General features: G+C 42.3%; 1 protein-coding gene across 1 annotated transcript in view; it reads right to left on the minus strand.

Moving 5' to 3' along the window:
- Positions 1–26449, minus strand: part of GAP43 (growth associated protein 43) — a 54203-nt gene that overhangs the window by 20270 nt on the left and 7484 nt on the right. Inside the window, exon 2 of the mRNA XM_015875967.3 lies at positions 4758–5379. Within this exon, the coding sequence (XP_015731453.2) occupies positions 4758–5379 (622 nt within the window). The remainder of the gene's footprint in view (positions 1–4757; positions 5380–26449) is intronic.

A 26449-nucleotide genomic window follows, 5' to 3' on the forward strand; every position in this document is an offset into this window, starting at 1 on the left:
AGTAAATAAGCTCAATGCCACCTAGAATTTCATTAAAAGCAGTCAGGTCTTGCTTTACCATCAGCACTGCCTACACGTATACTGGGCAAGCAGCGTCCCATTTAAAAATGGCAAATGTGACACATACATGGGACCAGAGGCAATATTCCACTCTGCAACAGAAGGGGAAATCTGCATCTATTACAGCTATAAATTTCCTATTGTCTGGAAAACTCTGCTCCTCACAGAACTGTTATGCAATCCACATATCCATCTAGACACAATGCAAAGATAAAAATTTTCAGAGCAGCTGAGGACTAGGCACATACTTTGTCACCCTGGAGCATGTTGCAGGTAACCTAAATAGCATTTACATTCTTACTTTTTTGCTTGAGTGATACTACAGACAGGAAAATGCTGGTACGCTTGCTTCGAGTAGTTCCCTCTGGGGCACTCACCGGAGGACTACTGCATTTGCATTGCTTTCCTCAGCTGCCAGGTGTAGCAGCAGAGATAAGCTCCAGTGAAACAGGAATGTCAGTGAGGTTGTTCTGTCTCCTGCCAGCTACCCACAAGCCGGGACTAAAATTCCAGTAATACAACTGCAATCTTCTTCCATAGCACAGGCTGTACTCTCTAGCTCCTATGTGACAATGGACAGTCTTCCCTTCCAAACCTTTATAGAGCCAGTGCTCTCTAGATGCAGCAAGTATTGTCCTTCAATCAATACACTGATTGAGCTAAAAACAAAGAACTTATTCAGCTATAAACTGTGAAAAAGGATCCATAGGGACTTACTGCCTCTAAAGAAGTGAAGATGGTGCCTCCCTGTGTTCCTTGTTTGCAGGGTACAGGGCCCCAGGGGGAACTGTGGGCTTGCATGCATGCAAGACAATTGACATCTGGCCGATTTTTCATTTCAGCTGTGAAACTCCTCCATTGTAAAGTTATTTCATCAAACAGGAGAAAGCATTCTTCATTTCTCAACAAAAGAAGACCAATTTGTTTCCTCAGGCACAATTTACTCTTTCACATTTCTGGGCTTTGTTGTATCCTTACCTGACAACTTGAGAGTGCTTTTGAAGTGAGAGCTAGCCAAGTTTGGAGACAAGCCTTGAAAACCTGGTGAATTACAAAGAGAATCTAACATTGTGTGACATTCACCTCTTCTCATAAGGTTCGCAGCATCCCTTCTTCTATAATTTGCTGTTGCTGGATGCTGATCTCGCTTCAAAGCTGTGTTAATGTAGATTCTTTCCAATGACTCTGATGAACACTCTCCACATCTAAGTTAGTGCAACTTAGATTTAATGTCTCACCTCTCCATCCGTATGTAAGGTATAAATTCCTTCCAGTCACTTTTGAATTTTGACCCGTTGAGTAGATTGTCATTTAAAGCAATCTCTCTAAGCATAATTCCAACACCAAAGGGGCAAAAGTTGGATCATAACAAGAAGGTCAACATAAACAAGCCTTGGCAAAGAAGCTCAAATAAGAGAACAGCTTTCTGACATGCAAGTCATCCACCAGTCATAAAGAGAACAGAAAGATGTCTTCCTTACATCAGCCTCCATAGCCACTGAACAAAGCCCACTGACTCATTTCATGGTTTCCTCAGACTGGAATCTATCTACTTTTCTCAGAGATGATTCACTGAGGATTGCTTAGAAACTGCCTGCGATATGAAAACAACTAATACTAGATGGAGGACAGTTGGTTGAAGTAATTTCCTAAGCCACTATCAATAGATACAGGTCGAGTGTGTGGAACTGAATAACAAAGAGGGTTGAGGTCTGTCAGGGGAATTAGAGGATTGTATGAAGAATCACCCAGCCTCCCTCCCACTCCAGAAACATTAAATATTAAGCATTTAAAAATCATGCCGTTCTCTTCATCCATTAATTAACCTTTTCCTCTCTTTGTCCTGCCTTCTAATGAAGACAAAAAAAATCTCCTTGACTGTCTCTTGTGTTTGTCCATGGAACATACCCACAGATGACACAATATAGCCTGTATCTACAGCCTGTAGTAAAATTCAAGGCAGATGAACATGACTGCACAAAAGTAGCGTGGTCGGCACGCCTCACGGTAGTAGCAGCCAAACATGCTATGGCAACCAGCCAACCAATGACACTGGCGAGGAGCCAATTTGATTTATTTTTGGCAGCCTGACACTGCATTCTACTACTGTGCCAGTCTTCAATCACAGAAACGATAAGAGATGACCTTTGAAAGCCAAGGGGACAACTTCTGGGAGAAGGGAACTGATGAAGCTGAAACAGGGTCTGTCCCCAGGCTGGCGGAGTATCGGAGTGGCAGATGTTTGGTAGCCCTCCCTCTTTCAAAAACAATCAACTAGTTCAGCCATGCCAGCAACAACCAGTGAATGATTTGTTTACTGGGTGAAGACTGGGAGAAAGATCAAGACACAGTACGCGTGGTGAAGACTATGAAAGGTGTAAGTACCAAGAGAGGGAAACGGAGAGGTTTAAAGAGATGAGAGGGAATAATAGAATGAATATAAACAAAAGAGAATTTAGACATCCTAACAGGAAATATTTTCTGTCTGCGGGATCTTTGATACTGTTCTGATGCTCTTCTGGGGAAGATGCTTTGAAGAGAGAGCTGCTTCTCACTATTCTGAACATTGTGCTATAGAGCATATTGCAGAACACAACCCAGCACCCTCAAAGAGACAGACAAGAAGGCCTATTTAATCTGGTGGTTTTTTTTCATTCCCTTCTTGCATTGCTCTGGGGGCATATACACAGCTGTTTGACTTTGTGACTAGAAGGCTGATACCATCCTTTAATAGGAATTTAGAAAAGAAAAAAAAAAAATCTATATTCATTAACATTTTAAAGAGAATATCAGTTTAACCATGGCCACACACCTTCCATGTTTGCTTTCAGCAAACATTTATAAGCTTGAGTATTACTGCATGCATATTAAGTGAGTCTGGATAGATGCACATACTGGCCTTGAACAATCAAATAATCACCAAAAGCTCATTTTTAAATACATATTTGATTGTAGATTTCATAACTTACTCTGTTGGCTAGTTATTTACATAAGCAGCAGTATCATGTGCAAATGTGTATTAAATTGTAATGTTCCCATTCCAAATGATGTTAAGAGCAAGAAGACCATAGGGAAGATGTCTGCAAATGACTCAGAATACTGACTAGAAAAAAAAAACATTATTTGATTACTGATCATTGAAAACAGGTAAAATTAAGCAAGTGAAATATCTTAATGCTATTAATTGCCTATCTCTATCCATTACAGAATATTATACTGAACAAAAATAGGATGTTAATTCAAAGCAGAATAAATTCTTGTTTAAGAATAAGGCACTCCAAATCTTAACCAAGAGTTAATTTGCACTCATTATTCTGTGTACACAGGACTCCAAAACACTGATTTACTCTATTCTGTTTTTACCAGTGATGTTTATACCTTTGCTCATGTGTAAATACAATGCAAGTGCAGCATGCAACATACCAAATTAGATTTCTCAAATCATATACCATTTATTTTGCCACTCATATTGTCATCATATAAAGCAAAAGACAGAAGGGACAGAGACCACAAAGAGACAACATGGTGAATGCAAATTCAAGGTTTATCTCTAGAAATGCTTAAATAAAAGGAGGTAAAACAAGCATCCCTTTGCTGTTGTGTACTTTCAGCTTAGAGTCACACTCCTCAAAGCAGTTCCGCACATTAATTCAGAATTATTTTGCAGAAGCTCTTCTCTGAGTACTTATCTGTTCTTTTGGATAAGTACTTCCTTATCTTTCCACTGTGCTGAGTGGGTGCAGTCACCCGAGGCCCTGAGTTAACTATGAAGCTTGGAAGCCTAAATGTAGAATTGGAATTCTCATTTTGGAAGAGAAGTCATTCACACAAATGAAATGAAGAAAAAACATCAATGAGTGCAAGTCTGGATGGAGAAGCTCTCTATCTATTTACATAAGGCTGTTTACGAAAATCAAGGTGATACACTACATTTTTTTCCTCAACAAGCTATTGATCACAGAGTGCATTCTACAACTGAGTATGTCATGAATGTGGAGGCCAGTTATGCTTTGCACCACCTTTTGATCAAGTTTCATGTGGTGCCTGCCTCTGTTGTACTGTTTCTTTTATTTGTTTTTCTTCGATAATTTTTAGAAGGTAAAGAAGAGGTATTTGATGTGTTTTCTACCTATCTCAGTATCGTAATTCAGTAACAGCTCTTCTTTACGGTTTGCAAACAATATGCTACTGTAAAAAATGCTCACTTTTGCCTCTCCAAACTTTTTACTTCTTCCCAGGGGAACCAGTTAAACAGACCTGCAGCTTGGTTAGGAAAAAGAACTGGAAAACACCTCCTGGACCGACTGTTTGCATTTAGCTCTCTCTAGTCCTCATTCACTGAGCTGTCAGGGCCTTTAATCTTCCCTTTCCTACCTAATCCTATTATCATGTGGGTATAACCTAGCTGAGATATGTCTGAAAGCTTCATGCAATTGATATGCATGGCTGTAGCAGGCTACTCCAAGCAAAGAGACTAGAAGTACTACTTGTGTGAATTAAAACTATTAATGATGCTGATAATAGGATGAGGTTGTACCAATATCTCAGCCATTCTTAGGCAGATGGAAAAAAGATTCTGCTCCTTCTTCACCATCCCACCAGCAAGGCTAGGTCAGGGGTCTCAGAGGCATTTGCAGGAGAACATGGCAGATACCCATTTCTGGAGAGGCCCACTCCCTACCGAGGCGCTCACTCACCTGTCTTCTCTTCGGTTTGGCTGCTCTCCACTGTCTCCATTTGGGGTTGCGCTGTTGCCTTGGCAGTAGCATCCTCTGCGGCAGGGGTGGTGGTGGCAGTGGTGTCAGCAGCAGGCACGTCGGCTTGTTTAGGCTCCTCTTTGTCTTGGGCTTCGTCAGCCTTCAAGGATGGCGAGTTATCAGTGGAAGCTTTAGTGGCACTTTCCGTCTCAGCAGCGGCAGCGGGTTTTTCCTCTGAGGAGGCGGCAGGAGTGGCAGCCTGTGGGGCTGGCTGCTCTGAGCCTGTGTCAGCGGCTCCATCCCCTTTTTTCTCCTCTGCTGGAGCGCTGCTGTCTTTGCTGCCCTCATCCACCTGGGCACTGTCGGCGGCGCTGGCCTCTGTGGCAGCGGAAGCCTCACTCTCTTTGTTCTCGGCAGCTCCACCAGCAGGGCCTTCGTCCTTCTTGTCGGCGGCCTCAGACTCGGATGCGGGGGCATCTGCCTTCTTCTCTCCCTTGAGCTTTTTCCTTGTTATGTGTCCACGGAAGCTGGCCTGGATTTTGGTGGCTGCCTTATGAGCTTTATCTTCTGGTTTGATGCCATCTTGCTCAATCTTTTGGTCCCCGTCCTCATTTTTTTCAACCTTAGAAGAAGAAGGAAGGAGGACAGAGAAGAAAACAGGGTCGTATGGTTAAGTTGCAGTTGGACCTGATGATCTTTAAGGTCTTTTCCAATCTATTGCAATTCTATGATTCTATGATTAGGTAAGTTAAGACTACTCCAGGTGCAGCCCAGGCTCTTATTCAATTGGGAAAGTCCCACCTTCCCCTCCTGCTAACAGGTGATGAGCTTGGAAGCAGCCATTCCGTTTGGTATGGTTTTGAGGCCAGTGGCTCTGATTTCATCCTACAGCTGGGCAGACACGGGTGATTGGTAAAAGGAATTTAAATCACCCCATCATCTCTGCTAGCCATATGCAGAGCAATTTGCCTGTGTGGAAAGGCTTGCACTAGCTGGGCTGTCACTATTGCCATGATTAATTTTCCCATCCATTTTGAAACTTTCCAGTTTTTTACCCCCAGTCATTTTCAAAATACTCTCCCAAAGGGGTGTTCCACAGTCTTTCCAGATCCTCTTTTGCCTTCAAATCCTTATTCCTTTTTAATGAAATCACACACACATATGTGATTCTAACCACAGCAAGTGTTTCGTGCTTTATAGCTTTTTGGCTCAGATTTGCCTGCAGAGACCATTATCACCACTCGCCCTGCCATAGATGCATGCTGTCACACAAACACGCACATCCTTCTCACAAATGGCCTGCCTGCAAGCACTCCGAGCCCTCTTTCTCTGCTCTCCACTCTTGGTTTCATTGTAGAAATAATGGGCAGATAGATATCAGCCTTTCCAATTTCAGCAGATTATGATTATTTCTCTGACCGTTGTGTAGAATACGGCTTTACAACAAAGAACAAGCATTCCTCCTGTTTTTTAGACTTAAGCCATGCATTAAAGACTTAAATGGGACCAAAACAGAGCCCATACTTCATGCTGGTCTGCTGCAGACAGATAATGCTTGGTTTGTAAAATCCCTCTGAATTTACAGGTCATACCATGCTTCACCCCAATAACTTTAGCAGCTCTTGGGCAAGTAACAGTTCAGCTGCATACTGATGACAGGACACCGTTCTATTAATATTCCCATTGGGAAGTATTCAAAAGAGCTACTCAGAAGCACTTTTACTGTCTGCACCCAGTTTCCAACACTGGCTCAGGTCACAAAAGAAAGAAAATGAGCTGGCTGAGAAAGATAGCAAGTGTTTGTTTCTGCAAGGGAAGAAGAAACCACTCCACAGACCACTGCAACTGAGAGATGCTACCTGGGGAAAGAACCAGAAGTCCATAAATACACCCAAAAAGACCGCAGCTGGAGTAAGGGAGGAGACGCTGCTGTATCAACACATGGTGCTGAAAACATGGTGCGAATGCAGAGGGTTACAGTGGACTGGTCACAGGCAGCAGTCACTGAGAAACAGACTGTAAAGGATTACTCCCATGCAGAATGAAAACACTGATGTGAGACAGATGGGCATGAACACGTGAACAAAGCAGTGCCAGCAAGCCCAACACTTGGCCACCAGAAGGCAAGAAATGCTACCCATCATATCCTTCTGGAGTCACCAAAGAGGACAAGGCCCCCTGCCCTGATGTCCAAGCAGGATTGTTCCCCAGGTAAACAGGGGTGAACTTCAGTGGCTATGGTGGCTAAGGAGCCAGCAGTCCCAAATCATCGTGGAAAAGAGCTGCTCCACACAGCTATGCAGGGTTGAGGATGGGTCTGAATGCACCAACACAGCTAATGTTTCACTGTGACCCAGACGAGTTGAGCAGAGTTCTGCACAGGTTCACCTACCCTGTTCTTTAGGCAAGCTTTGCAGTTTGCACTAAGCCCTGTGTTGCTGTAGCAATATTACTACTAATGTGTAGACAAGTTGGTTTAAGGAGAACTTGAATATATTTGTGCTATATTGAAGCCAGAGCAGTACATAGACACAGGTACATGGACATAGGCATTCCTTTCTAGAACCAAGTAACACATGCCGTAGGTTTGCCCCTCACAAAGGTCTCTGATCAGTTTCAAACAGCAGCATGATTGGGAAACTGGAAAAATGACTACAAGATCCTAAAGATCCAGTATAATATGTCTGATTCCTATCAGACCACTAATGAACATGACAAAATTTCAGTCCTTGGACAGAAGATGACAACTATCGCTTGAACTGAAGAGAGAGATCTCTTGTCACTAGGACAGCTGTGATGAAATGTGGCCTTGCTGCATACCTTGATCACTGGCCAGTCACTCCTTACCTGGAGCAGGAGAGTGCTTTTCCTCTTCTGGGATATCAGACTGAAACCTTGCACCTTTGACTACCATATTACAGAGCTAAAAGCCTCATTGCTATTCCAATGACTTCACTGTCCCCTTATCCCAGTTGGGATGACATCAGTTTGAGTCCCTGGCAGACTGCAAGGTTCACAATTGCAGAATGTATTTCCAACAGGGCACTTGCAACAACAATTCATATATAAAAGATAAGGAACATGAGGCTGGGTCAGAGATGGGCTTTAAGGTCATGGATTAAAACAGTGTTCTAATAGTTGGACTGTGTGAATTCAGATGGCTCTTAGTGGCCCTCACGAATTCCACTTGTATTCAGTTTCTCCCCACTGCAGCATCCTAAGCATTTGAAATGACTTATTTTGAGGTTACTGGCCTGAAGCTACTTCTGGGGTAGGACACGGTATCCATCTAGTATGTATGTCATGTTGTGTAACAAGGGGTTGGGTGAGAAGCAGATTGTTTGGAGGTAAACTTCTGTTCCCACACACAAAAAAGATGAGGGCTCTTCTTCTGTAGATTACGCACACAACAGATAAGGTTTAATTAAGGAAGCTGCTCAGAAATAACCTGTACACAATGAAGCTCCTGGAAAGCAATTTGTCTTCCTTCGAAAGGTAAAAGGGTGAGTCAGCCTTGCCAGGATGTATTCAGAAGCACTGCAGTGGAAAACAAGAAATCTGTCTGTCTTATCTATCCACCATGCATGTATGACATCTTGGTCGTAATATTGTGGCTTCTGGTATAAAAGTGACAATTATTATTAGTGTTTGTACAGAATCAAGAGCCCCTAGACAAAAAAAAAACAACAAAAGCAGGTCTGGTAAGGAGAGTTTTCATATATTATTATTCAGTCACACACCCTCTTCATCTATAAATTTATGCATAAACTCATACTAACACTTAATATTGAAATATTCATAATATTGTAAGCATACATGGAACTTGAAAATACTAAGGCTGGTTCACATACGAGCATCATAAGGAACATACAGAGACAAACACATCCTTCATTTAGACCATCCCCACATACCCTCTGAAGCCAATGTGCAAAGCTTTGCCTTCATGAAATGTACTGGTAGGATTTATGTCTCTATCTGTACAGCCCACATCATCTTTCCAATCCTGGAAGGATGATCCTCTCACCATCTCAATCTGCTTGTCTGCCACACCTCCAGCTTTCTAGGACATTCCTTCCCAGGCAGACAGTTCTTGCAAGTGAGACTTTCCTCACTGTCAAATAGCTCAGAGTAGTAGATGAGAAATGAATGCTCAGGACATAGATAGGGCTGAGGTTAGTTTGTAGGTAGTAAGAATATGGAAATTTCATTGACCCAAGACCCCAAGATTTCTTATCTCTGACTACCTTTCTACCTTCCAGCGCTTACAGAGGCATCAAAACACATCAAATAATGAAGAAGGCTCTGTTTTAAGCTCCAGCACCATCTGAATGGAAAGGGGAAACATGTTACTCTCACCTTAAAAAACCAAACAAACTAAAAGAAAAAAAAAAACCTTGTACTCAGTGAAAAGATATATGGACCCTAAGTAATTCCATTTTCATGACACCTGCATTAAGATATGTGTGGAAATCTTTCCTTCTGTTGACGGAGTGAAATAGTGCTGAATCAGCTAATCATCGATGGTGTTTGTGGGGTGAATTACAGAATGGCTTGGGTTGGAAGGGACCTCAAAGCCCATCCAGCTCCAAGCCCCTCCTGTGGGCAGGAGTTCCACCCACCAGCTCAGGCTGCCCAAGCCCCCATTCAACCTGGCCTTGAACACCTGCAGGGATCAGACATCCACAACCTTTTCCACGCAGCCTTTTTCAGCACCTCGCCATCCTCTGAGTGAAAAAAAATGCTCCCTGACATCTGAAGTAATCTGCCCTCTTTTAGTTTAAAACCATTCATCCTTGCCTTAGCACTATTTGCCTGTGTAAAAGTCAATCTCCCTTTTGTTTAAGTTCTCTTTAAATACTGGAAGGCTGCAATGATGTCTCTCCAGTCTTCTCCAAGCTGAATCAGTCCAGATCCCTCAGCCTTTCTTCACCAGTCCTCTGAGGAAGATACACATCAAACCATGACGTTCCAGTCTTAACTACTATACAACATATATTCAACTGACATCATTCAAAGCTAGTTGGACATAGACTCACAAAGAGATTTAGGCACCTGACTCTCACTGATTTCACAGCATTGAGTCACCTCAAAGCTTTCATGGGCCTGGCTTTGCATGACCTGATTTGTCTCGGATACAGCATTTAAGGAGCAGAGTGCATTAAAAAAAATAAAAGGACCAGATGTCTCCCCAGAAGGAGTGAAACGTGGACATGTAAAAGAGAGACTTTCACATCTTGTGAAGTGAGGAAGCAATTTAGCACTGCAAACAGCTTTTTTTTTCTTCTTAACCCAGTTAAATAGTGTGAAGACACCTGGATAGAGGATGGCACCTCTTAGCACAACCTGTCTGCAAGGAAGGAAACAAAGAGAGTTTCTTCTATTCCCAGGCTGGCAATGTTGATGGTGACAAAACACCCCTGGAAGAGAAAAGGTTAGTTTGTGTCTCCAGAGGCTATGCAAGATGGTTCCCCAGTGTTTAACCAGCAGGGCATCAGCTCTCTAGCTTTAATACTTCAGCAATTATTTGGTTTCCATTATTTTCCCTACGAGATCCTCTCACACATGTGAAATTTCCCTTCTATTTTATGATACCTGAAATGGAGCAGGCTTATGATGGTAGGCAGTAGATGGATGTTATACACTTGGGTATTGTGACTGAGAGGTAGAAAATAGCCTAAACTAGACCCATGTAAGTATTTTCAGTGTGCCTTTCTCAATTAATACACTTTCCTTTGGTCTGCTGCTGTGGCCACAGAGCACAGGATGCATTCGCTCATCTTTCATCTCTAAATGCCCAAACGCAAGAGGACTGGGTTACAGTCCACCACTAAAATAATGCTTTTACAGTGTAATATCAAGGATGAATGTTTACCCTGAGGACTTGAGCATGCAAGCCACCTGAGAACCCAAGGTCTGTGTGGACCGTGTAGAAGGTTTTGAGTGCTTGCCATTATCAGCATCTATGCTCTTGCTCTAGGTTCCTAGCATATGCTGTGCTACCAGCTGTGCCTAGTCTTCTTTTTGGAAGGAAATAGCTGCGTTGTTTCAGAAGGAGCCAGCCAACAGGTGTTCAAGTCAAGGAACCAAAACCTTTTAAAGTAAAACCTTCACATGAAGCAATAGTTTGTGTCCTGCAGCTCTTACTCATCCCCTCTAGGGGAACATGTCTGCACCCAGCTCTGATGAAGTGAAGTGTCCCTGCTTCTCCCCAACACAAGCAAAATGTCAGCACAGATACCTCAAGTCCTTCCACTGCTGGTCTCTGGAGTTCACTTGACCTTTACTAGATTGCACCAAGGAATTATGAAGCACTTTGTGCTGGCACCCTCAAAGCATGAACAACTAGGATGAGGCCCTGTCACCAGCTTCACACACAATGGTGCTCCCTGCTGGTTTGCCCAGGGTTTTTGTAACCATCAGAATGACAGTGAAAGGCTCAAGCCCCAAGACCATCAAATCCCTAACATTCCTTTTAGCCTGCTTGTTAGCCTTAGACTTCTTCTGGTACCTATAACAATAGGTCTTAAACCTAATTACTCAACCTTGTGAAGAGAGAGAGTGGATCATCAAGTAGCTCCCTCCCTGTTTGATGACAAGCATGGGGTTGTATTTATTATTTTTACTATTATTATTTTAATTTGCATTATTGAAAATGGGGGCAATTACCTTCTGAGAAAGCATCCACAGGTTTGTTAAAGTCAAACAAACATCTTAAGCAATTAGGGAAAGCAAAGAGCATATTAATTCCCAGTGACTTGGGAATCTGAAGAGGGAGGGCTCCACCAACACAGCAGTGAGCTCCTCTCCCAGAACAGCCCCAGGCCTTGCAACTGTCTGGTTGAACAGGGAAGTTGTGGAGATGGGACCCACAGTGAAAACATGGGGCTCTTCAAAGGGCTGACCTGGTAAGAGAGAGGGCTAGAGCAGTGAGATGTCAGAGCTTGAGGGAGAGAAAAAAGGAAATGAGAATGGAGGACTGGGAAGAACAAAAGAATTAAACTGGGAGGAGAAAAGGAAAGGAGGAGGAGAAGTAAAAACTTGCCAGAAACAAGCCACTTTATTCAGAGCAGACCACCCCATCAGCCATGCTCACCTCATGATCATGCTCACATCAACCAAGGCTTCAGTGAGGAAAACTCTTTGGCTATGCAGTAGCCTCCCTTGCCTTCCCCACACTGCTCTACATTAAACTGCTCTACAAAATGATGCTTCTATAAGACACTACAACCCCCACTGCTTTATAGCAAGGCTCTGTCCAAAGAAGGAAAGGTCTCTCTCCTCCTCAGCTTCAGCTACTGATAGGGTGATAGTCTACACCTGCTTCCTGTGCCCACAGCCATGGTGTGTGGCACAGGGATGCTGCATCCCACTGAAATTACTGGCAGACCCAAAGAAGTCACACCAAGATTCTTGATCAGGATCTGGCAAGGATAGTCAATATTGCCCTGCTTAACTTTCATTATCCTCCCAGTCATACCTTTGTCTTTTGCTTTTCTAAACTCCCAAAAGTGAGCCTAAGCCATGGGACCACCTTCAGCCAACAACTTCCTGCTCCCCAGGGAGCAGAGAACAGCCTCTTTAATCATCAGAGCCACTTTCAGCAAAGCCCAAGACTTGCAAGTCTCCTACTTAACCTGAAAAATGTTCTAAAACAGATAATTCCAAAGTGTCTCATAATTTTTTCAGCTTCTGTTCCAGACAGACCAATGCTACTGCCTCCCTGCACAGCTGAACAGTGTGTGTGTTGTGACCTTGTATCCCCAAAGAGGAGGAATTCATACAAAGGCTGCAATCTACTGATACAGACTCCATCTCCTTCCAGAGGCAGCATGTTTTCTCAGCTTCAAGTTCTGAAGGGTTCAATGGCTCTTGGTGGCCCTGACTCTCCTAACCAGCCAGGATTAGCTCTGCTGGTTCAGCTTACTGCTCTACAGTGTTCCCTGACCCTGCTAACACCAGCCCTAGCTCCTCTAAGAACACAGTCAGCATTGCAGCTGGATGGCAGTGTTGAGTGCTGGCTCTGATTTTCATGGCACCTCCATTTATTGATTTGTGTTGTAGCTCTTCATGGTCATTTAGGATTTCCTTCATGCATACAGATAATTTTTTGTTGTTGTTTCTGGCTTGCCCTGGCCTTTCTCTCCACCCTCCTTTACTTCAGTATTCCCACTGGTGCTCATAGTTGCTCCACAGACTTTCTGAGAGGCAGCAAATAGGGCTCTTGCTATAGTACATACATGGACTCACTACAAGTAATGGATAAGACATGGCCACCTCTTACGGATCTGCATTTTTCCAACCAACAGCACATCTTGGATACCAAAGACCTTAAAGGAAGCCTGTGAAATTATTCTTGGCCTACTTTTTTTTCCTTTTCATTTCTTTCAAGTGTTTAAGGTACAAACAGAGAAAGGAGGGAGATCTGTATCGCCTTCCTATTTACCCTCATCTTAGTTGAAGTGAAGATGGAAAGAAGAAAACTTACTCTTGAAATATCATAGAGGAGAATGGGTCCTTGGGCCCACTAGAAGCTCTTAGATATTGCGGACGCAGAAAAGTGAGAAGACCTGGACCTTATCTCTCCATTCCTCCCAGCCCAAAGTTTATACAGCTCATTAACAGTTGCACTGAGATCTTACTGTAATTTCAAAGCCAAATGCAATGTTGGGTGGCTAAAGTGGGGTTTGATTCCATTGCCTTCAATGTAATTTTCATCTGAGATAATATTTACAAGACCTTTGTGGTCTGCTACTCCAAACTGCTTGGGAAAGATGACACTGCTATGTTCCAAAAGGACTCTGATCCTAATTGAGTTAGCATTTGTAGTGCTGTTAGAGTCTCAAATGCATGGTGCTGTAGCATTGTGAAATATTTAAGCTTTGCTCTTATCTATTCCCTTCTGTCAGCGTAGGATAAGAACATTCTGAAAGGAGGGATGAGAGTCTGTCAGAACCTGAAAAGGCCTCCAGAGGGGACCTGTATGACACAGCTTCTTTCACTTGAGTACTTGGGCTTGACTGACTGAGACCATGCACCGTTTGTGTTACTTTAATGCTTTGTAGGGTGCATAAAGCTGAAGAATCAAACCCCTGATTGCAGTTGTCACTCCTGGTGGCAGAGTGCCCACGGCTTAATGCTGTCCTTACCCCTCTCCTGTCCTTCAGGCAGGGTTGTCACCAGAGCACAGAGAGGGCTTTGATGGGAACTTTCCTTTGGGGCCAGAGGCAGAAAACGTGACATTGAGCAGCCTCAGGGCTTAATCACTTATTCTAGAGACTGGCACTGAGCTATGGGAAATGCACATGTGGCTTCAAGCCATTTTGTTTCCTACTTTGCTCCTCTACTGTACACAACTCTATTGAAAAAGGAGGAGGGGGAGGCAAGCCTGCAGTACATGCTGAGATAGACTCTTTGTGGACACTGTTGAGTTAATGTTGTAAAGACCTCCAGCCAAAAGGAACATGTTGAATAGACGTTGGGAAAAAAAGCCTAAGTGTTTAGATCATAAGGATATGCCACAGACACATGTAAAAAGTCTCTCAGAGCTTCCCCTAAGCTTCCTTCTGTAGATGAACTCTTCTGTCTTCAAATGGCTTTAAATATCTTGGTCCTAATGTCTTCTGTTTGCTTTTTTTCCCCCCATTCTTCACTCAGGAAGCATGGCAGTAGTCTCAACACAAATGTGTGTTGCAATGTGTTGTCTCCAGGTGTGCAGTCACTCTGCATCTGGTGATGCAGCCCAATGCACAGGCATACTGTCATCCAGACACCACTGGAGCCCTCCCTCTGAAGGGTTTTACTCGACAGCCTGCCTGGAAGACTGCTAATGGACAAGAAGGTCCTTGGAAAGAATGAGGCGATGGCTGGACAGGCAGAGTGCACAAAGCTCCTCCTACATCTTTGTGTTCTGCTGTGGATGTGATACGAGAAGTGAGTCTTCAACATGAGCAGAACCTGTGAGGCTTCTTCTTTTGTGGGCCAGTGCAAAGACAGACTGAAAGCACTGGCATGCCCGCGCAGACTGTCTAACATCAGGAAAGTGAGCTATATTCCATCTTCCAGGAAGAGCCAGCACATACAGAGTGCCCAGCTTTGTCACAGAATGAAGAACAAATTGTTAGAAAGCCCTGAAGGCCAGTTAGATGCTCTCCGGGGTCCTCTCAGCCCTCTCTGTGCACTGCAGCAGGACCGATTTTATTCATACTTAACCAGCTCTGTAAGAGCAGCACTTCTTACCAGTATTCATTCACTTTCCAAAAGATGATTTTCTGGGTTTCTCTGACAGCTTTTTTTCCTTTGGTAAAGAGTTCCCTCCCAAAGTTTCAGTCAGCCCCTTGCTTCTTGTTCACATTGAGAACAGCTTGTTTCTGCTCTCTTAGTAACTTTCCTTTGTAAATCAATAGCTCTCACCTCTCATACCACTCTTTCTTACCAGACCATTCTTCCTAACAGTCTTAACCCTGACTCAGAGATCCTGCTTTACTTACTTACTGAATTCACACTATTTCTGCTGAGAAATGACTGAAACATCACCCCAGCTTTAATGAATAATGAAACACTACGCTCACGAAAATAATAATTAGCCAAGTAGCTAAAAATACATCAGTGTGTGGATCACACTCCCAAAGGCAGTAAGAAAAGCTGCAGCCACTAACATAGATGGTGATGAAAATAGCTCAGCACTTCAGGGAAAAAAAAAAAAAAAAAAAAAAGAATTTAGGGGAACTTAGGAATGGCTGAGTATCCTATAGATAGACAGCAATCCATGCAGACTGTTCAACGCAGTCCTAAGTCTGACTGCTCCGTTTCCTGTCAGCCTCTCCCAAATGCCATTCAGCACATTTAGGAGTTTTCTGAGGATGTCAAGAGGTTGGATAGCTGAAGCTGGCTAGGACAAATAAGACGGAGTGGAAGGAAGCCAGCCACGTTTCAGAGTTTCTCAGAGTTTTCATCTGGGCTCCTATTATACTAACAGTGAGCTCCAGATGAAGGGAGAGGTGCCTGCTGTGAGAAGAGCCAAATGCAGGAGGATTTATGACGATGACGATGGTTATTATTTCTACATCCTTGGGATATATCTCCCTTGTGGTGCTGGGAAAGGAAGCAAAGAAGCAACAGAAGTCAAGACAATGGGAGTGTGCTGAATACAAGAAAGTGGACAAGCAGCACAATGATTTAAGGAGGAAAGAGAATTGAGATACTGTAGGGACCAGCTTGATTTCTTACTGCACCATCTAAAATACAGAGCCACTTTTTTTTTGCAGACCTAATTTTTGCTCCTTTGGGAAATCACAGGACAAAGCTAATTCTTGCCAGTCCAGTTTGTTGATTCATCAACAGTAACAACGTATAGACCTTCACAAGACATGCAACTGGAGTTAGGCAAATTGTAGGTCTGCTCAAATGAAGCAAAGATTATGGTATGCAATGATTAAGGTCTATGTTAAGTGGAGGTTACATCAGCAATTATTTTCCACTTTTCAGATGAACTGTTGGCTTAGCCATGAAAATAGTTACAAATCCCACATATTCTATTACAGTAAATGATCACAGTGCCTGTATTTTAGCCTTGGAATCTGCGTTTTTTTGTTATTTGTGGGTTGCTGTTTGGTTTTTGTTCATTTGAACCTTTTATTTTCCTCCTCTTCAGTCAGAAAGAGGAAACTATCACAGGAGTACCGCAAACTGTGTGTCACAAACACATACATATATATAAATAGAGGAGTACATCAATGATATGGGAGCAATCTACTATCTGAAGTCAGTTTGCATAACCTATTCACTAAATCCTGCTGAAATAAAACAAGAAATGAAGCACAGACAAAAAATATTTCCAAACAGATCAAATTCCACAAGGGCTTTTTGAGCCCTTCAAGAAACCATGAGTTCCAAAGGCATGAATGCTTTCTGTACTCTTCCAAACTAGTCTCTAACTCAGGGTTTCACTATCTGACTGATCACTAGTAATACCTAACAGCATTCAGTGTAGATGTGAAGAACCTATTGGGGCTTTCAGATACTTTTCATTTTGATTTCAGCATAATGCAAAGGACAACAGTTTCCACCTGTTTCTTGCTTTGGTTGCAGACACTTTTACTTCAAAGCCTCAAGAAAATACAATACATCCTCCTCTCTCCTCATCAAGAGGCTCATTTTCCAGATTGCACTTTACAGACATTAATAAATTGCTGACATTTATTGTGCATTTATATGCTCTAGATCTAGTAGGTCAGTATAAACTTGATTCAGTGAAGAATTAAAGGGTCAGGTCTTAAGGAACCAGTGACAGGCTATTCACAAATGCCTCCTTGCCTTAATCCTGCTAAAACCAGTGAGAATTAAGCCCCAAGGCTATCTGAAAAACCTCCTAGGCTCCTGCCTATATAAATCTAATTTGTCAGGACAGTTCTGTAAATTACCCAATACCACCTTGCTACTGTTGGAAAGCAGCACAGTAAATATCTGCTGAAAGACTGCAAAGTAAAACAAAGGAGCTTAAAGAAGACTTAGCGCTTGTGAGAGAATTCTGGATATTTGAAGCTCAGGAAACTCAGGGGTATAAAGGGATTACAGGAAAGTCTTGGTTCTGTTTTTTGCAGTCAGAAGGTGGAAAGTGGAAATGCAGGAGGCACAAGCTTGCTAAAGAACAGATTAGGACAGCCGTCAAACTCCTACAGGACTGCTCTACCTTTGCAGAAGCCATCGGTTGGCCTGGCTCAGGATTTTCACAGGGCAACTCCTAGTTGCATGTCCCTCACCTCTAATTAGCTGGCTTTAGATGCTTTGAGTCTGATTCAGAGCAGTGCTGAGCACTCAGAGCTGCAGCTGAGATCAAAAGGGAATGTTTTCAGATATGTGCAACAGTAAATAAAAGCCAGTAGTAAAAGACACGTCTTTTCTCACAACTGGCACTTGAAATTAGGGAGTCCTGTTGACCAAACTCTCTCTTTGTGCCTCAGTTGTCCATCTGCAAAAACAGAATAAAATATTCAGTTATGCCACATAAGTGTTGCAAAGGTTAACTAAGTAATGTCAGGGAAGTTCTCAGAATCACAAGGCAGTCCAAGAGAAAATTAGTATTTCTGATTCCAGAGCAGAATCTGAAGAGAATTTATTGAATACAGCTGTGGGGTCGCACGCTGACTTACTATGAGTGAACAAAATATTGAATAACTGCTCATTAAGTGAGTGCTGTCCATTCTGTTACCTGAATGTGGCAGGAATCCCTGTATAGAGAAATAAGATGTACTACTGCTATTAGATGCGTGTTACAGTATGTACACAAGAGGAGACCGTACTGAGTTTGCACAGTCAACGGCACTTCCAGTACTGGCTAACTTTTGAGTACTTAACTTAGCTGCCTTACTAACAGTCTTTTAATACAGTTTCTCTGTGGTCTTTTTCATATGTACACTAGCTCACATTGCATCTAAAATCTAAATATATTTCCACTCCTAATAATGCTGGAAAATTCCATTTCTACCCTGATTTCACCTTCTAAAATGCAGTGTACTGCATCATGGAAGTTCAAACCTCCTGGCCTACAAAAACACCTGCTGACGTTTTCAAAAGTTCTAGGCTCGATCAGTTCAGAGGATTGAAGGTACTAGTGAAACATGACTTCAGCCTTCCAGTATTTGAGGTAAGCTTATAAGCAAGAGCGGGAACAACTTTCTACATGACCTGATAGTGATAGGACAAGGGTGAATGGCTTTACACTAAAAGATGAGAGATTCAGATTAGATATTGGAAGAAATTCTTTACCAGTGGGTGGTGAGTCACTGGAAAAAGTCACCTGGAAGAGCTGTGGGTGCCCCATCCCTGAAAGTACTCAAGGACAGGTTGGATGGGGCCATGGGCAGCCTGAGCTGGTGGGTTGCAGCCCTGCCCACAGCAGGAGCTCAATGATCTTCTATGTCACTTCCAATTCAAGGTGTTCTATAATTCTGTTATTCAATTATTCTATGTTCAAGAGGTGCTAAAACCATAGCAGGTACCATGAATGGGGTGAGGGATTTTCAACAAGTAGCTTAGGAGGAAGTTTTTGACTCAGAGGTTGGTGACGCACTGGAACAGGTTGCCCAAGGAGGCTGTGGATGCCCCATCCCTGGAGACATTCAAGGCCAGGCTGGATGTGGCTCTGGGCAGCCTGGTCTGGTGGCTGGCAAACCTGCACATAGCAGGGGGGTTGAAACTATATGATCATTGTGGTTCTTTTCAGCCCAGGCCATTCTGTGATTCTATAAGACCTCCTATATGGGAATGCCTATTGAAAAGTAGCCCTAAGACTGGCAAAGTGTGCTGTCAGTAATCTTACTTATCTCCATTGCAGGAGTCACACATCAGTTCCTCAGTATCTGTCTGTGGCTTAGAAGCCAGAGGTTGGACATCGTTGGATTAGGAAAGGCAGAATTATCAGTGGAAAACAAAACATTTTTCTAAGCAAAATAAAAATTAATGGAAAGTAAGTCTTATCTGACAATTTAATGAATGCACAATTACTGCATCAGGGAAAAGCCCCCTGAAGATTTCATCATTTAATATGTACAAAAAGCTACTGAACACAGAATTACTTTGTTCAAGGGATCAGTTACATCCTTGCCTACTTTCCAGCAACTCAGCGGCTATCCTGCAGTATCAGAACTGGAACAGCAAAGGTGCTGCAGGGCAAGAGCACAGGATGCTGATAAAAGCGGAACAATGGAATGGCAGAAATCCTGCTCAGCATTTTCCTCTGCTCTGTATAACTGAGTGCTATTTCACTGCCACTGGCAGCAAACTGACCTCCTGTTCACACCACAGCACTTGAAAATTGTGTTTTTTAGAAACGGTGCCCATCTCCAATTGTGATTCATTTCTCCGGGCATTTCTGCACTGCTCAGAGTTCTCACAAATAGATTCCCAAACAGCAGAGTCACTCTGTACTCCAAAGAGGTACTCAGCATACTCTGTTGTTTGCTGCACCTGACAGCAGGGAAAGCTTAGAGGCAAGTATCCAAAAGAGAAGTTGAAATATTACAGGTTGAACATATCAGCATTGATGCTACCATGCTGTGTGAAGCTGAGGTGCAATGAATCGTATGTGAAAGGTGAAGTTGGAGGGGGCTGGATATGAGGAGGCAGAGCAATGAGAAACATATTTTCCCTTCTGCAGGACCAGGTCAGAACCACAAAAGAAAAAGAGAAAAAGCCTGACCTGTCATTGGGACCAATTACAGTACTTGGCAAGGCAGGAAGGATAACCTCAGTGTGGGAAGGCTCATTCAGTTGTAGAGCGTTTCTGTGCTGTGGCAGTGGATATGCTTTGGTGACCAAAAAAGGAGCCGGGGTTGCTCCAGGATGAAATCCCATCTGATCTGAGAGTACAAAATGCCCACTGCCTCATAAGTGCTAACACAAGACCTGCATTTTCATTACCTCTGGCAAGCACACATCTAGTTTTTCCAAATTCACTTTACAGCAAGGCCTTTTTCTTCTCATCTTCCACTCCTAACTGGCTGAGGAGGGGGATCCTGCCTCCAGACTTCACATCAAAACCTTCTCTTATAGCCATATCCATGAAGTGTCTCGCTAGATTACTCAGCCTTGGCCAACGAGTCTGCAAAAATCCTGACATTCAGAGGACTAATTAGAGGAGCACTCTCTTAAGATGCCATGATGGGCAATCTCACCAGAAGGTACTCAAAACAGGAGACAGGGTGCCCTCATAAGGCACAGGCTTCATAACTAGTAGTTAGATCTGTCAAGTTTACAGTGTTGTGCCATGTTGACACATCTCAAGAGAACAAACAGAGGCACAAGTCTTCTTCCATGCATGAAGTGCAGGAGAATTGCTTTCATTCAAAGACTTGAATTTCTGTGTTGGGATTTCTCTATTTCCATTTCAGCCCCTGTTAAGACAAAACTGTTCCCTGAGCTTGTTAGGTTGTTTTGTGCCCTGGTAGAACAAGGATCTAAACTTCATGAGAGAAGCATCAAGGCTGGGACATAGGACATGGAATGCCATAGACCTAGTGAGATGATTTCTCACTTGTCAAACCTAACTCTTCCTCAGGATATCCTCCCAGAGTCCTACATACAGATGCATGCCCCATTCCCACAGGCACACACATAAAATGACCAGCAAACAAAGCAAACAAATGATTTACATTACTTAAGCCACATCTTCCAGGTTCAAGGGAAGGGAAGAGGAGAAGGAAAGTATGTTTCCCATTATTTCTATATTAGTTCATGGAAGGAATGTAAATACTAGTTTAAATGCTATTGATGGCATACAGAGGAGAAAACAGGCAGAATGACTTTGGCTGATGACTCCACTTTCTTCTGTGCCTCTGTTTTCTCACTCACAAAGGGAATAATAACAAGATGGTCCACGCTTGAGCTCTTAGGGATCTAGGACGATACCACAGAAAACAGTAGTACTAATTTCAATGACAAGATATTTGGCCCATTTTTGTCCAATAATTTTACAACCCCTTGTTCACAGGCCCAAGTACAAAGTAGTGTGACTCATGTATTACATAAAAAGCCTGTCCTACAATCATCTCTATGGGCACATGGTAAAAGCTGATGTAGAAAATGTAAAATGGAGACTTACTCTGAAACTTGGCTTTTACTTCCTTTTGCGTATGCCCTGTGATAATTTTTATCATGTCATTTATTTTTTTTCTGCAAGTCCTTCCCACCCCCAGCTACTATAAAGGATAGGCAAAGCTCACTGAGTGGGTAGCTATTCAGTATTTCCCTTTATCCTAATTTCAGGCATGGCAAAGTGCCTTATTTGCCACACATCGTTCAAAGCCAGGACTGAATACAGAATTACTAATTACCTCACAGCCTTTTCTAGGTTACTGTTTTGCCACAGTATCTCAGTGCTCCATGAGCCTTAACTGATGTTCTCATCAGGGAGGTGGGTGGGGCTGTTATCTCTACTTTACAGACACTGAAATCAGACACAAAGAGGGTAAGGTGAAAAAGTCTGCAGCATCCACTGATTTTTGGATCCCTAATTTGAGACACCTCGGATTAGCATTTCCCCAGCTCTGTGTGCACACTGGGAGCAGGACTCCACACAATACCAGCTCTGCACTTCTGCCACTCAAAGCCCAGGTGTCTCAGATGAAGAAACCAGAAACGAGAACACACCAATTAGCAGCCACCCCTGGAAATCTCATTTAAAGGCATTTTCAGTATGACACAGAAACCTGTAGCAGGAGGCAGGAAAGATTCAGGAGCAGTATTCAATTGCCATAACATGAGACCATTCTTCTGCTTTCAAACAGCCCTCTGCCCAATTCAATACACAACCTTCACCACTGGCAATAAATGAAAGAGGAGACTACAGAAAACACCTTTGTTCATAGCAAAACTCATTCAGTCCCTAAGTATGTCTCATTTTGTGCACTGAATGAGACTAGGATTCTATTTAAAAAATTAAGAAAGCAAGCAAAAACAAAAAAATTCAACACACTATTTGACCATGTAATTAAGGACCAAACCATTTTGCCTGTATATGAGAGGGCAAATTAGAGAAGGAAGGAATGGCAACTCTTTAATTATTTACATTCAAAGTGTCTGGCTTTGAAAACTCAACATTTGCTTTAAGAAGTGTTTAATTTCCTATTTTAAAAATGCAAATGATAAAGAAAGGAAATAGGAAGATCCATCATTTGAAGCTATAATGGCTTTGGAAGAACCTAAGAAAAGGATATCTTGCTGAGGGTTGTATGATCTCAGCACATGATAGTAGAAGATACAACAGGTCCACTTTATTTATTCTACAGTCTCATGCAGTAGTATTTCTTGTGCCATAGAAGAATATATCCAAATAAAGTGAAATCCCTTCAATACCATGTCTCAGCATGTTTTATTTAGTACTCCCAGAAACTTCTTGGATACTTCATAATGGGAGCAGAGGGGACTAAGCACAAAAGGTGAGTGCTAGTAAGGGTGCAGCACTCCAGTTGGGAATTCCTGAGTGGCTGCCATATAAATGCTCTGAGATAATTCATGTCAGACATGTAGAAGAAGTCACTAGCTGATAAATCCCTACTAATCCTCTCCTGAGGCTGATGAAAAGGAAATATCAGTCTGGAGTTGCAGCAGATGACCAAGTTCAGAAGACAGATGTTGGAGTTCAGTCTAGGAAGAAGATGAGATGACTTGCAGAAATCATAGCTTTAAGTCCACCAGAAAATACGTGCAGAACTAGACACCTCATTATCACAATACAACAAATGAATGTTTTCTACATGCTCATGCTAAAAGCAGAAGACAGAGTGACATATGAACTGTCTGGATTTTGGCATCTCTCTCCAGTTATCAGTGAAGCATCATCTGTTTTGGACTCCAATCCCTGAATCTCTGCTCAAAAAGGGACATAACTATAGTCCTCTCTGACAGCTTGCAATTTATAGGCTTTTATGTAGTTATCTCAGTGCTCAAATTACAGTACCTAAATTATGGAAGATATCCCCCAGTTCTCTACCTCAAAGGGTCTCAAGTCTTATTCTTTCTAGAAGACTGTTTATAGAAAGGTACTTTTAGCTTTTCCTGTTTAATATATTAGGCTTTTTTTTTTTTTCATGGAAAAATTAAATTAGCTTGAGTCCAGAGACAGCAGAGGAATAAATCTAGCTTTACAGTCCACTGGCTGAGCACTCTTCTGCAAAGGGGCAGATTTGGTCCATTTCTTGCTTCAGTGAGTATTTGATACTAATCACAGAAAATCCCCCTGGGAGACCAATTGAGACCATTTAGTCCATCTCATGGTTCAGCTGTACCTCAAGAGCCATAGCTTTCTCAGACAATTTACCCCACTGCATCAGTATCTTATTGGTGAGAAAACTCTTCCTAAAACCTGGTCTGAATCACTCTCATAGCCCATTAAAGACCTCTATTCCCTGTTTTATCCACTCTGGATGTGAAGAAGAGATTATTCTCATTTTATTGCACTTGTTTCCTAGGCATTTGAAGGCATCAGAAGTCTTCTCCATCTTACTCCTTTTAAGTTAAAAACAAACTAATTATTTCAATCTTTCCTCACAGATTACATTTTCTTTGACTTCCAGTAATTCTCACTGTCCCAGTTTGCAACCTCTCTCACTGGACGAGACTTTCTTAGAGCGCAGTGAAGAATAGCATTTCAGCTGAGTCTTACAAGTCCTTATCAGAGATGTTGGCTTATTGGATGCATCTGACAGCCTCTACTCCCATTTGCACAACCTGGTAAGATGAACTTCTAGATGTGGTCATCTAGAGATGCCGTCTCCCTTCCTGAAGGATATCTGGTTGTTGTGTTGGCCCACATAGATGGCTGGGTGCAATTTTTTAATCCTGCTCATGCAGAGCACCTTGGATTCATTCTGATGCTTCCCAAGCCAGGTCCTTGGTTTGGCAAGATTGCCTTGAATTCCAGTAAATTTCACCAACATATACCTGGTTCACACTATCTGTATTTTAAAAACAAAATCTTATTTTAGCCAGTCATCCAGGTTGAAATTAAAATACAAAGTACAATGTACTTAATGAAAACATTAAGCACTAACAGACCACAGCTCAAGCTGTGGCAATCTGTTACAGTACAGTCTTCTATTTCAATAGGGAATCAGCAAAAGTTACTCATTGAGTAGGATTATCTATATCACTTATGCATCTCCGTTGTAATGTTTTCCTTTGGACCATGCTCCTTTGCTTCACTTATGATAAAAGCTTGTGAGCTAATGTCAAAATCCTTAAAAATGACAAGACATGACAACTACTTCCTCTGTATCCACAAGGCTTGTTATAGAAGAAAGCTAAATTAGTTTGACATGATCTATTCTTGACAGATCTATGCTGGTTCCTAATCACCTTCTTTATTTGATTATTTCCACATTTTTTTTCCAGGAATGAAGTTAGACTGAGTAGTCTGTAATTTCTTATCTCCTCCTTGTTCTTTTACAGCTCAGACACTTCACCCAGCCCTCATGAGTTTTCAAAGCACTCAGTGCTTCACAGATTGCTTCCACCAGCTTCATAAACAGTTCAGGATGGTTTGAATCAACCATATTACATCAGTACAATCTGATTTGTTCTTACCCTTTCCTACATCTTGACTTTCTTCCTTCAGCTGCACGTCATTTTAGCCATCTACTAGCAGCTGACCATGCTACTGAAGACATGCAAAATAAGCTCTAAATACTTTGACAAACACAATGTAAAGTTTTAACTGAAGCTCTTTCCACCCCTCCATGAATATCATAAACACCAAGGTAGAGAGTTATGATGTCATTCTTACACTTCTTTCCTCTGGCCCAAATATTTGATTCTTCCATGCAACAAATGATCATTGCATCCAAAAAACACTGGGATAAATGGGTCCCTGCATAATGTATGGTCGAATAGCACATTCTCCTTGGAAATGGGTTTTCAGAGCTACTCTGGGAGTAATGATATATCCATCACTTTTCTGGGTGACCACTTCAACCAAGGTGTTGCTGGATTACATTAATGTAGTACATTCTCTTCCTCCTGGATGCACACTGCAAACGCTTGATCTGGCAAACTTACCATTTTGGCTGTGCAGGGAAAGCAACAGGAAGAATACTTGGTTTGTTGATCCCAAGGTAGCTTAGCTGTTAAGTAGGTACTGAGCTGATTAACATTTATAAAAACTAAGATTATTTAGGGATTCCAGTAAGAAATCTTTCAATGTTTAGGGAGATCTACAGGCATATGTATAATTACCTTGAGTTACCTCCACAGTTGGAAAGGAAGGAAGATCTAAAGTTCTACAATGTCAGATAGACACTTCTAAGAAGGTAGCTGTACTTAGAACAGTATAAATCACTGATCTGTGACTTTGGAATAGTGGTAAATTACAGAATCATAGGGGCTGGAAGGGATCTCATCTCCAGAGATCATCGAGTTCAACCCCCCTGCCAAAGCAGTGATACATTTTGGACTCCTTTGGACAAAGATCATACAACAGAAATAAATGAACTTTAGAGGAAGATCTGCTAATCCTATGAGCCCTTTGGGCTCATTTTTTACTAATTTGTCAATTCTTTTAGCTTCCAGAGCCATATACACTGGCATGATCATGGAAGGTTCTTTTTGCTGCATGTCTAGTTTTACCCCATAAGAGGATATTGATTCATATCAACTTTTCTAACTTTGCTCTGCAAATGAACTAAATTCTATTTACTTCATGGGAGTTTTGGTTAGCTTCAATTCTGTTACTTTGAGGGGGTATCTTTCTTCCTTACTCCATTCTTCCTTCCCTCCAGATGAAATCTCTTCTAGCCTGTATTTCTGGCAGGGCTTTAGAAACATAGGAAAGGCCCTTTAGCAGATCCTGAGCTTCAGGTGGGATTGGTTGCATTCTTGTCATGCTTTTTACTGCATTTTTAAAGGTCCTGCCAACATTAGACGTCAATTTGCTGTTGTGGATGTCTGTCCTCAAAACTCTTCATAGGGCTTCCCCTGGGTCTTCCACTGGAAATGCAAAGAGCAGGAAGGGTTAAAAATACTGTACTTCATCCTTGATCAGGCAGAGTCTCCTTCTGACAGGTTCTGACTCAGCCTGAGCTGTCCAGACCTTTGCAAGCTGCCAATCTGACTACTACAATGAAACAAGTTAAGAAGGAAATTGTAACACTAAGATGTTTCTGGTTCTTAGGAACATAAAATGCAATTTCAGTGTAGCCCTC

This window comes from Coturnix japonica, chromosome 1 (genome assembly GCF_054131305.1).
Source record: "Coturnix japonica strain WE chromosome 1, WE-NBRP24, whole genome shotgun sequence".
NCBI classification, from domain to species: domain Eukaryota; kingdom Metazoa; phylum Chordata; class Aves; order Galliformes; family Phasianidae; genus Coturnix; species Coturnix japonica.